The sequence below is a fragment of the Hippoglossus hippoglossus genome, chromosome 20 (assembly GCF_009819705.1).
Source record: "Hippoglossus hippoglossus isolate fHipHip1 chromosome 20, fHipHip1.pri, whole genome shotgun sequence".
NCBI classification, from domain to species: Eukaryota; Metazoa; Chordata; class Actinopteri; order Pleuronectiformes; family Pleuronectidae; genus Hippoglossus; species Hippoglossus hippoglossus.
This window is the reverse complement of record NC_047170.1, coordinates 20,375,328-20,387,573: the sequence shown is the minus strand read 5'-3', so window position 1 is coordinate 20,387,573 and position 12,246 is coordinate 20,375,328. Positions and strand designations below refer to the sequence as shown.

General features: G+C 47.9%; 2 protein-coding genes across 10 annotated transcripts in view; one reads left to right on the top strand and one right to left on the bottom strand.

Moving 5' to 3' along the window:
- Positions 1-331: 331 nt before the first annotated feature.
- Positions 332-5,715, top strand: zbtb14 (zinc finger and BTB domain containing 14). 6 transcript variants are annotated; one of them, XM_034572078.1, is made up of 10 exons: positions 332-594; positions 1,654-1,842; positions 1,953-2,123; positions 2,217-2,312; positions 2,395-2,538; positions 3,080-3,324; positions 4,108-4,193; positions 4,438-4,577; positions 4,656-4,751; positions 4,843-5,715. In XM_034572078.1, exons 2-10 carry the CDS (start codon positions 1,654-1,656, stop codon positions 4,975-4,977), a joined length of 1,302 nt encoding a protein of 433 aa, XP_034427969.1. In that variant the 5' UTR covers positions 332-594; the 3' UTR covers positions 4,978-5,715. The 6 variants fall into 6 exon arrangements, with proteins under 6 accessions (XP_034427969.1, XP_034427967.1, XP_034427972.1 ...); XM_034572076.1 differs by lacking the exon at positions 332-594 and adding an exon at positions 653-777 and having other exon boundaries at positions 4,843-5,599; XM_034572081.1 differs by lacking the exon at positions 332-594 and adding an exon at positions 707-974 and having other exon boundaries at positions 4,843-5,599.
- Positions 5,716-6,138: 423 nt separating this feature from the next.
- The window catches only part of arhgap28 (Rho GTPase activating protein 28), a 12,313-nt gene continuing 6,205 nt past the window's right edge, over positions 6,139-12,246 (bottom strand). For 2 of the 4 annotated variants that reach the window (XM_034572067.1, XM_034572065.1), the window contains 10 exons: positions 9,510-9,742; positions 8,980-9,142; positions 8,610-8,701; positions 8,279-8,353; positions 8,049-8,202; positions 7,655-7,737; positions 7,232-7,447; positions 7,041-7,157; positions 6,845-6,972; positions 6,139-6,423 (listed from right to left, as the gene is read on the bottom strand). In XM_034572067.1, coding sequence (XP_034427958.1) covers positions 6,261-6,423; positions 6,845-6,972; positions 7,041-7,157; positions 7,232-7,447; positions 7,655-7,737; positions 8,049-8,202; positions 8,279-8,353; positions 8,610-8,701; positions 8,980-9,142; positions 9,510-9,742 — 1,424 coding nt within the window. In that variant the 3' untranslated portion in view covers positions 6,139-6,260. The remainder of the gene's footprint in view (positions 6,424-6,844; positions 6,973-7,040; positions 7,158-7,231; positions 7,448-7,654; positions 7,738-8,048; positions 8,203-8,278; positions 8,354-8,609; positions 8,702-8,979; positions 9,143-9,509; positions 9,743-12,246) is intronic. The other 2 variants (XM_034572066.1, XM_034572068.1) reach the window with 2 other exon arrangements.

The following is a 12,246-nucleotide window of genomic DNA, read 5'->3' as shown; positions in this document are numbered from 1 at the left end:
TACCTTCACATCATCAAATCAATACAACCGATTATTTATTGGTTATCAGTAAAAGTGTCATACCTGATGACTGACGTGTGTGTATGTATATATACACATATATATATATATATATATATAAGGTCTAACCTTACATACATACACACACACACACACACACGTGATGTGATTGATCAATGAGTATATATACATAAACATATATATATAAAAATGTCAAGTTTCACTTTTTATAGTTTTTGGAAAATGTACTGCAACAAAACGCACACACGTGACGTCACTGATCAGCTGATTACCTGATCAGTTTTAATAATTAATCACCACGACCCTAGGTGACGTTCAGGTAAGCGCGTGAACTGTGAGGCCGTCATGGCACAGGGAGAATGCGCATGCGTGTGAGGTGATGCGCCGTCGCGTTCAGAGGATGCTTGGCGCGCTGCCTGCGTGCTCCTGCAGTGTGTGCGTGCTGGCGCAAAGCGCGGCCTTAGCTCGGTGCTCGTCCTCATCAACAACAACAACAACAACCGGACAAAGTGTTTCCCGGTTCCCGGTGCTCGAACCCCCAGGAGGACGCGCACGGCCAGGGCCTGTGTGACGGTAAGAGCCGCTCCCGGTGCCGCGCTCAGCTTCTGTCCTCGCTCCGGCGTCGTTTCCGCGGGATGTCTGCGCGCTCTCGAGCCGTTCATGGCCGCTCGAGCCCCGTGTCGCCGCGGCAGCTCGCGTGCTTGTGAGTCGGTGCCGGGGACGGCGGGGCACGCGGCCGGTCGCCCGCCGGTGATGGTGTGTGACGGTGTAACGGGAACAGACCGTTAACAGACGGTTACCGGATAAACGCCATCTTGTGTGAGCGCGGAGCGGCGGGCCGGACTGTCCGCCATTTACTGAACGTTTCACACACCGACTCCCGGGAAACACACAGACTGACGGGCACCGGGTCTGAGCCGGTACACACCGGGCAGCTGGGCCGAACCCCCCCGGTACCGTTGACGAAGTTAATAGTTCAATCAGACTGTTAGCTACAGGCTAACGTTAGCCTGACCGGTGGAGTCAGCTGCCGTTACACCGGACATGATGACGTTGTATTCGCGGTAGCCTCGCAGCTGTTAGCCCGTTAGCTTAGCTCCAAGTTTCACAATAAAACACGTTCGTTTCCTGCGCATGAATTTAAATAGTAACGTAAATAAATCTGCGTGAGCGCGAACCTAACAGCTAAGTCCACAGTCCTGCTCCGCTAAAGGCATCGGAGCGTGTGTACGCGCCCCTGTGCGCGTGTCCGCTGTAGTAGATCAACATGAACTGTTGGTGTAAAACTGCGAGGGGGGGGGGGCATGACGTGAGACACATTGAAATGACATCACCTCCTAGGGATGACGTCATCAACAATATATCAGATCATGTAGAATCTGATGTTTTTCAGTTTCCTTCAGTATCACAGTGAGTCTGTAAACAGGAAGTGATCACAGTCAGCTGCTTTTATTTTTGAAAGAACAGGAAGTGATCACAGTCAGCTGCTTTTACTTTGAAAGTAAACTGATACAGGATAATAAACAGTTCACAGATGATTTGTCTGTTTTGATGGTTTATTGAGGTCACATGATTCTGTAAACTTTGTGTTGCCGTGACGACGGACTCATACCTGAGTGTTTGTGACCACAGATGACGGAGACAGTGAAGTACGTGGACGACGAACACAAGAGCATCTTCCTGAAGCTGCTGAACGAGCAGCGGCTGGAGGGCGAACACTGCGACATCGCCGTGGTGGTCGAAGACGTCAAGTTCCGTGCTCACCGCTGTGTCCTCGCCGCCTGCTCCAACTACTTCAAAAAACTCTTCAAGAAACATGAGGTTAAAAAACCCGATATGTTAACACATGTTCAAAGCAACAAATACACAGACACACAAGAATGATTCACACCTTTCTGAATACTTAAAAACCTTTCGTGTGTGTGTGTCAGGTGGACAACTCATCTGTGATTGAGATCGACTTTATCCGCTCCGACATCTTTGAGGAGGTGTTAAACTACATGTACACGGCAAAGATCTCCGTCAGGAAGAGAGATGTTAACCTGATGATGTCATCAGGACAAATCCTGGGCATCCGCTTCCTCGACAAGCTGTGCTCGCAGGTAACACACACACACACACACACACACACACACACAGAGCTAACATCCCTCCTCACTAACCACAAACATGACGATGCATTTACGTGTCCTCAGAAACGAGACGTGTCATCGGAAGACAAAGACAAGTTTCCGTACGACATCGTGAAGATGGCTCTGCCGCCGGAGGCTCAGCTGGCTGCTGAGTCTGAGGTACGATCTGATCATTATTTAATCAGATTAATTCAGGATTCAATATCTGTCTCCTTCAACATGTCACTGTCGTCGTGTTCAGGTCCTCGGGGAGCACGACGATACGCCCACCGCCGATGACCTCGTTGAGGCATCAGCCAATCAGGAGTTGGATAAGTCTCCCAGTGCAGCGCTACGTGTCCAGGAAGCAATCCTGAAGGAACTGACCAATGAGGATGTACACAAGGTACAACACACACATGCACGCACACAGTTCTGAACTGTCAACAGTCGCCCTGTTGTGTCCGTAGTCGTGTTGTCGATACCAAAATGTTGGTTTCGAATACCACATCATGAATTTAATTACTTTTCTAAAAAGAGACAGTCTCTCTATCTGAGCCAGAGGCCCCAGACTTCTGCGGTGATGTAGTTCCACATGCAGTTCATAGCAGAATATACAGAGAAATTGATCTTTCATTAGTTTCAATGTTAATCTGTCCAATATGTCACAAATACAGGTAGGCTACTCCTTTCAAAATAAAGGTTGATTGAATCCATTCATTATTTTTTAAAGTTTTATTGTGAAATATTTGCAACACTAGTCCATACTTGAACATAACATGAGACAGGAAACATGAAAGTGAAACGTTAATTTTGATGTCAAGTGAGAAAAACATGTTTGATTTAGACAACACATGTTGAAAATCACATGTGAAGAAGCTCGGTCTAAAAGTGTAAACAAACACGCATGAATGGGTAACCAGCACCTGTGACCTTTTGACCTCCAGGTTACGTGTTATGACCCGGATGTGGTGACAGACATGGAGGCTGAGCCTAAAGAGCTAGGGGCGGAGCATCACGCCACCCAGACGCTGACGTTTGCTGACAGTATGGGCGAGGTGAAAGACGAGCAGCCGCCTGGTTGGTCTACAGCGACGACCGACATGAAGTTTGAATATTTGTTGTATGGACACAGAGAACAACTTGCCTGTCAGGTGTGTGGGAAGAGCTTCCTGGACGAGAGCCGCCTCAGGTACGTGACACACACACACACACACACACACACACACACACACACACACCACACACACCACACACACACACACACCACACACCACACACCACACACACACACCACACACCACACACACACACACACACACACACACCACACACCACACACACACACCACACACCACACCACACACCACACACCACACACACACACCACACACACACACCACACCACACACCACACACCACACACACACACCACACACACCTGAGCCCTGAACTACGAAGCAGGATTTGTGGTCATCAGGTAACTTCAGGTTTAATTCAGAGTTTTCAGTTCTACGAAGCTCGTTCACTTGTTATCAGGTAAATCACCATGGTAACTTACGCTGAGCAGCTGACCTGCTCCAGGTTAAGTTGGAGATAACAGATCAAACAGCATAAAGCTCCGCCCACTGACCACTCCCTTCCTTTGAACCATGACATCACGTCTTAGAGGATCTGTGGAGCTGGTGTGGATGGTTCGAGTCTCTGAGGAGGACCAGGGTCTTCAGAGACCCACAAGATCCTTTGAGCTCCTCTGATGAGCTTCTGAAAGATCTAGATTCTCCTCAGAGGATGAACCTCTGTCAGCTGCTGGAGCCCAACAGAACCAGCCTGACCCGTAAAGTGCTCCCAGTACCACAGACTGCATCTGCTCCACTTACTGATACTGACCCACACACACTTTAATACTTTGATCCTTTAAGTAGCTTCATCCTGTGAAATATGTGTGTGTGTGTGTGTGTGTGTGTGTTTGTAGGAAACACGAGAAGCTTCACTCGGCCGAGCGTCCGTTTGCGTGTGAGATCTGCACCAAAGCTTTCACCACACACGCTCACCTGAAAGGTACAAACACACCTGAGCTCGGGTACGATCACCTGACTCTGACATCATCACACACTGTAACTGACAGGGTTCTGTTTCATATGCGACTCAGGTAGGGTATCACCTGGTTACCATGGTTACACAGGTGTGGTCACTGTGTAAATTATGTTTTGAGAGAGTTGTGTGTTGATGAAATCAGGTGATGTATTTCTAATGTTGACCTGAAGAAGCTCCGCCCTCACCTGTCTCACCTTTTGTGTTCCAGAACACCTGAAGATCCACACGGGATTCAAACCATATCGGTGTGACGTTTGTGGAAAATCGTTCATCAGAGCGCCGGACCTTAAAAAACATGAACGAGTTCACAGCAACGAGAGACCATTCGCCTGCCAGATGTGTGACAAGGTTAGCTCACACCTGTCTCATCTGTCTGCCTCTCACATGTCTGTCTGTCTCTCAGCTGTCTAACCTGTCTGTCTGCAGGCGTTTAAACACAAGTCTCACCTGAAGGATCACGAGAGGAGACACAGAGGAGAGAAACCATTTGTCTGTCCGTCCTGCACCAAGGCCTTTGCCAAGGTAATGCTAATACTACAGTTAGAGTACTGTTACTACTGCTACTCTGAGTACTCCTGTCCCTGGTGTATTCAGGATCACTTTGTATTTTCAGGCATCAGATCTGAAGCGTCATGAAAACAACATGCACAGTGAGAGAAAGCAGCTGAATCCACTGCAGAGCGACACAGAGACACTGCAGGCCGCCGCCATGGCTGCAGAGGAGCAACATCTGGACAGCATCAGCTGATCCAAACATCTGGACAGCATCAGCTGATCCACACATCTGGACAGCATCCGCCGATCCAAAACATCTGGACAGCGTCCGCCAATCCAAACATCTGGACAGCATCAGCCGATCCAAACATCTGGACAGCATCAGCCGATCCAAACATCTGGAGAGCATCAGCTGATCCAAACATCTGGACAGTGTCCGCCGATCCAAACATCTGGACAGCATCAGCCGATCCAAACATCTGGACAGCATCAGCCGATCCAAACATCTGGACAGCATCAGCCGATCCAAACATCTGGACAGCGTTCGCCGATCCAAAACATCTGGTGGACCCCAGCTGTTGATGACATCATCATTCAAACATTTTCTCTGTATCTTCTTGGTTTATTTTTAACAGAGACCTTTTATGACGTTCTGTTTGTGTTGAAGTCGTTTCCTCGTGTGCGACAGTAAACATGAATGACCTCAGTAGTCATGTGATCCACGTGTCATACGTGATGTCTGGCTTCATGTATGATCTCACATTGTTTTTACACGTGAAACCAAACTCTGTACAGAAAACAGCTGATTTTCAAGCTGTTGGTTTGTGTTGTATAAAAACCGTTGCTCTGTTCAGTTTCATGAGCAGAGCCGCTGTAAGAACACGTCTGTTTATTTCATCACTAACAAACTACAGGTGCCCAGAGTGGACACGTGAACTGAGCTTTTTTTTACACGGTTCCACTGAAAATAAACCTTTTCATTCAGATCTTCCGTAACCTGGACATCATCACCTTCTCCACACGTTTGCAGCTCATTCTTTGACTTTATTTAGTCACGTGGTAATTTACAGTGTAATGTATATCGTGTTCCGTCACGCTGTTGAGTCGTTGGTTTTGGTCAGAACCAGCAGGAGGAAAACAAAACACCATCAACAGATCTTAGTTTTTAATATGAACAAGTCTTCAGATTTTATCAACAATAAAAAGAAAAACGAGAAGAAGAAAAGATTCAAAAAGAAGATTAATAAAAACATTTATTTTTCTTGAAGAACGTTTATAAAGTATAAGTGAAACTTTAAGAAAACATTTGTGTGACAGGATGTGAGACAGGAGGAAGTTGTCAACGGGTTGGTTGAGATGGTGAGACAGGTTGTGACAGGAAGACAGGTGGTAAGGCACGTTGTGAAACAGGATCAAGGTTGTAAGAGGTGGTGAGACAGGTTGGACCAGTTTTGGGACAGGTCTCAGATGATTGTAGGTCGGTAGTGAGACAAATGTCTATGAATCAGGGTTTGATCAGCCAATCACAGTGAGGATTCACTCTGTAAACATCCAACAGGACGCAGTCTGGGTGGAGACGACGTTCACCTGAGAGACAGACAGGTTTAGATATTCTGATTTACCTGCAGGTGAGATTATGTTGATGTCATAACCAGACTCACAGATGTTTCCTCCGACTTCATACAGACACTGAACTGGACTGATGGTCGAGAGAGAGAGTGAGACAGAGAGTGAGACAGAGAGTGAGACAGGATCAATGGCAACTTTTTAAATTGTGGCTCAGAGAACCTCCACCTGGACCAGAGGAGTGATGCAGGAGGGCTGTGCTGATCACTCCTCCGGGACAAAGGGCGCCCGCTGCCAGAGGGACACATGAGAGACACATGGACAGAGAGCTGAGCTGAAAAGCAGAAATTGCTGACAAGTTTGTTTTGATTCATGTTTTCTCCTGTTTTAAAGAATAAAATGATGCTGAAAAGCAACTGGTTTGTCTCTGGCTGTTGAGGTGAGACTCCGGTGGCGCCCCAGGCTGATCTGGTGCAGGTGGGGGTGCTCTGACCGACCTCTGTGCCCACAGTGGTCTTTGATGGGTTTAAACCAGCTGTGTGTGTGTGTGTTACCTGTTCTCACACTCAAAGCGAGCAGTGACGTCTTTGGCTCTAGTTTGTCCGTCGAGTTGTACCGCCATGGAAACCTTGGTGTGTAAGGGGGCGTGAACCCTGATCACACCTTCACACAGCTCCGTTACCTGCACACACACGTGATGTCACTGATGATGTCAGAGCACAAACTGTCTCACCGGGGTCTGTGTCTCACCTGGTTCCTGTCGTTCTTCCTCCTCAGAAGTCGTTTCGTTGTCCTGGTGAGGCCGAACTGTTTCTGATTGGTTGCCTGGTTCATCTGTCTCACCTGAGACAGCAGGAACCTTGGTACCTATTGCAGAAAACAGGAAGTGATGTCACAGACAGGTGAGAAAGTGATGTTACGGAGACTGTCCTGAGACTCACAGTCCACAGCAGATCCTGGTGTGTGATCATCAGCCGAATCAGGTGAGCCCCGCCCACCGCCTCTTCCATCTCTTCCCGTTGCTTAGCAAAGGACTGCTTGTTGCCATGGTGACGGCAAGAGAACAGGTTGGGTGCCATTACCATGGAGACATTCCACAGAGACATTCGATTCTGGTCCTGATGAGAGACGACCTTACGCAGGAAGATTAACAGGGCCTGTAACCATGGAAACAAATCAGAGTTTATGCGAAACCACAGAAACAGATTTGGGTTTATGTGTAACTATAGAAACAGATCTGGGTTATAAACTATATATTTAAGAAGATATTTCTCACCTGTTCAACATATTACACCTGTAAGTGTGAACAGAGTGATGCAGTCCCACCTGTGTGTGTGTGTGTGTGTGTGTGTGTGTGTGTTTACTCTGAGCGTTTCTCTGTTCACTTCAGGAAGCAACAACGACAAGAGATGAAGAGCCTGAACCTGATGAAGCACCGAGGAGATCCCTACACACACACACACACACACACACACACACACACACACACACAAAAGTTAGATTGTTAACACCATCATCACCATTGTGTATGTGTGTGTGTGTGTGCGCGCTCTTTTACAGCGATCTTTGTGAGGACTACTTTGAGCCTACAACCTACAAAGTGAGGACATTTTGGCCGGGCATCACTTTGTGACCCCCCCCCCCCTTTAATGTTGGGGGGTTAAGACTTGGTTTTTGGGTTAGTCCTTTAGTTGTGATGTTTAAGGTTAGGGTAAGGGGCTAGGGAATGTGTGTGTGTGTGTGTGTGTGTGTGTGTACCCAGCACAGAGTGGTAGGTGGACAGGTGTGTGTGTGTCAGCAGAGGTGTCGGCAGCTCTCTGATGAAAAGCTTCAATAAACCTGCAGCTTCCACCTGTCTCACTGACGACCAGTCGATGTCTCCACCACACCTGTCTAACTCTCGACGCAGGTACTGCAGACAGACAGGAAGAAGACCTTCAGAATAAAAGCACTGATTGTAAAGTGTACAGATGCTTGATGAGTGTTACCTTGAGTCGAGCGACTGATCCAGGAACTCTGAGGATCCCCTCAGTCTCCACACTCTGCTCTAAAATACACAACAACTCCACACACACACACACAGACGTAGTTAGATCCCTCAGTTCATGTTCTAGCTCTAACGGTTGCTCCTCATGAAGCTGTTCAGACTAAAACTGTGTTTATCCAACACAACAGATGTGTCCTCACAAAGATAGCATAACAGCTGCGATGCTAACCCCCCACAGTTCAACTGTTAGCTTAGCACAAAGCTAATGTCAAATGTCATCTGATACAACATGGACAGACAGAGAGACAGGTACAGACAGACAGGTTCTTCACCTTTTGGAGGACGATGGGAACTTTAACCCCGGGAAACTTCTTCCTGTCATTCTCCAACAGAAAGTTCAGAGGAACGCCAAACACACCGCTGTCTGGTGGACAGACAGGTGGAGAGGGAGAGACAGGTGGATAGACATGTCTCAGTAAAGTGATGAAACCAGTTTTGCTGATTGTGTTTTAAATTGATTCATTATTCTTTATTAGTTGTTCAATGTAAATTGCTCGTCATTAACTATTCACAGTGAACTTCAGGTCTGAGAACATGACCTCTGACCCCTAAGCTCTGACCTCAGTTAAACCAATGAGCCCTTCAGTTGTTCTGTCTGTTTCCAGTCAACCGTTCACACTGGAATGTACAAATGAAACGCACCCTGGTTCCAGCGGCGTGGAGGGCGGGTGTGTTTGGTTTGGACACCCAGAGCGAGCAGGAAGGTGGAGAGCTCAATGTGAGAGATGAAACCAAGCTGAGTGAGGTCACATGACGACAGGTCATCTGCATAGGTGAGACCCTGAGAGGGTGAGACGGGTACGAACTACACACAGACACACACACAGGATTACATTTCAGAGTGAGACACACATACTGAGTGTGACATCACAGCCTGACTATGACATCATTATGACATCGTCAACAATAAATCAGAAGAACCACATTCTGCAGAACTTCATGTAGAATCTTGATGTTTTTACGTTTCCTTCAGTATCAGGGTGATTCAGTGACATGTATCTGTTCATCACTGACTTCACCGCAAACAGGAAGTAATCATAGTCGATTCGGCTGCTTTTATTTTGAAAGTGTGCCTCAATGGGAACAGATAAAGGATTAAAAAACCTACCTACTGTTTACCATACATAACAAGAAACAGGAAGTCAGACCTGTGTTCTGAGTTCAGAACCTACCGGCACATCACAGTTGTCATCTCCATGGAAACGTAGACAGTCCCAACAAGCCCCACCCTGTTTGTGCTCAGCCACACCTTCTGAGTACGGAGAATCCCGCAGCATCCAATCAGGTTGTCTTGTCTGAGTGACGGGCATAGGAGGGGAGGGGCTTCGGGGCAGAGAGTGTGATGGCGACGACGGATCTTCAGAAGGACGCTCGTTGAAAAGACACATAGGGACAGACGGTCGAACTGTGAGAGACACACAGGTTAGAGAGAGTCAGGTCGTAGAAAGTCAGACGGGTGAGGGACAGACAGGTGAGAGACAGACAGTCCAGTGAGAGATAGACAGGTGAGAGACAGACAGGTGAGAGACAGACAGGTGAAAGATAGACGGGTGAGGGACAGACAGGTGAGAGACAGACAGGTTAGAGATAGACGGGTGAGAGATAGACAGGTTAGAGATAGACAGGTGAGAGATAGACAGGTGAGAGACAGACAGGTGAAAGATAGACAGGTTAGAGATAGACAGGTGAAAGATAGACAGGTGAGAGATAGACAGGTTAGAGACAGACAGGTGAGAGACAGACAGGTGAAAGATAGACAGGTTAGAGATAGACAGGTGAAAGATAGACAGGTGAGAGATAGACAGGTGAGAGACAGACAGGTTAGAGACAGACATGTTAGAGATAGACAGTCCAGTGAGAGATAGACAGGTGAGAGACAGACAGGTTAGAGATAGACGGGTGAGGGACAGACAGGTGAGAGACAGACAGGTGAAAGATAGACGGGTGAGGGACAGACAGGTGAGAGACAGACAGGTTAGAGATAGACGGGTGAGAGACAGACAGGTGAAAGATAGACAGGTTAGAGATAGACGGGTGAGAGACAGACAGGTGAAAGATAGACGGGTGAGAGATAGACAGGTGAGAGACAGACAGGTGAAAGATAGACAGGTTAGAGATAGACGGGTGAAAGATAGACAGGTGAGAGATAGACAGGTTAGAGACAGACAGGTGAGAGACAGACAGGTGAAAGATAGACAGGTGAAAGATAGACAGGTGAGAGATAGACAGGTTAGAGACAGACAGGTTAGAGATAGACAGGTGAAAGATAGACAGGTGAGAGATAGACAGGTGAGAGACAGACAGGTTAGAGACAGACAGGTTAGAGATAGACAGGTGAAAGATAGACAGGTGAGAGATAGACAGGTGAGAGACAGACAGGTTAGAGATAGACAGTCCGGTGAGAGGCAGACAGGTGAAAGATAGACCGTCCAGTGAGAGACAGATGGGTGAGGGACAGACAGGTGAGAGACAGACAGGTGAAAGATAGACGGGTGAGAGATAGACAGTCCGGTGAGAGACAGACAGGTTAGAGATAGACGGGTGAGAGATAGACAGGTGAGAGACAGACAGGTTAGAGACAGACAGGTTAGAGATAGACAGTCCGGTGAGAGGCAGACAGGTGAGAGATAGACAGGTGAGAGACAGACAGGTGAGAGACAGACAGGTGAAAGATAGACGGGTGAGGGACAGACAGGTGAGAGACAGACAGGTTAGAGATAGACAGGTTAGAGATAGACAGGTGAGAGACAGACAGGTTAGAGACAGACAGGTTAGAGATAGACAGTCCAGTGAGAGATAGACAGGTGAGAGACAGACAGGTTAGAGATAGACGGGTGAGGGACAGACAGGTGAGAGACAGACAGGTGAAAGATAGACGGGTGAGGGACAGACAGGTGAGAGACAGACAGGTGAAAGATAGACGGGTGAGGGACAGACAGGTGAGAGACAGACAGGTTAGAGATAGACGGGTGAGGGACAGACAGGTGAGAGACAGACAGGTGAAAGATAGACGGGTGAGAGATAGACAGGTGAGAGACAGACAGGTTAGAGACAGACAGGTTAGAGACAGACAGGTTAGAGATAGACAGTCCGGTGAGAGGCAGACAGGTGAAAGATAGACCGTCCAGTGAGAGACAGATGGGTGAGGGACAGACAGGTGAGAGACAGACAGGTGAAAGATAGACGGGTGAGAGATAGACAGGTTAGAGATAGACGGGTGAGGGACAGACAGGTTAGAGACAGACAGGTTAGAGATAGACAGTCCGGTGAGAGGCAGACAGGTGAGAGACAGACAGGTGAGGGACAGACAGGTGAAAGATAGACCGTCCGGTGAGAGACAGACAGGTGAGAGACAGACAGGTGAAGGACAGACAGGTGAAAGATAGACGGGTGAGGGACAGACAGGTGAGAGACAGACAGGTGAAAGATAGACGGGTGAGAGATAGACAGGTTAGAGATAGACCGTCCGGTGAGAGACAGACAGGTGAGGGACAGACAGGTGAAAGATAGACGGGTGAGGGACAGACAGTTGAGAGACAGACAGGTTAGAGACAGACAGGTTAGAGATAGACAGTCCAGTGAGAGATAGACAGGTGAGAGGCAGACAGGTGAAAGATAGACTGTCCGGTGAGAGACAGACAGGTGAGGGACAGACAGGTGAAAGATAGACGGGTGAGGGACAGACAGTTGAGAGACAGACAGGTTAGAGACAGACAGGTTAGAGACAGACAGGTGAGAGACAGACAGGTTAGAGATAGACGGGTGAGGGACAGACAGGTGAGAGACAGACAGGTTAGAGACAGACAGGTGAGGGACAGACAGGTGAGAGACAGACAGGTGAGAGACAGACAGGTGAAAGATAGACAGGTGAGGGACAGACAGTTGAGAGACAGACAGGTTAGAGACAGA

Excerpts from the sequence above, each read along its gene's own strand:
- zbtb14 (XM_034572076.1), top strand. The coding sequence starts at position 682 with ATGGCCGCTCGAGCCCCGTGTCGCCGCGGCAGCTCGCGTGCTTGTGAG. Across the intron at positions 778-1,653 it reads CCGGTCGCCCGCCGGTGATG|ATGACGGAGACAGTGAAGTA; the intron begins GTGTGTGACGGT and ends TTGTGACCACAG. Across the intron at positions 4,578-4,655 it reads CCTGCCAGATGTGTGACAAG|GCGTTTAAACACAAGTCTCA; the intron begins GTTAGCTCACAC and ends GTCTGTCTGCAG.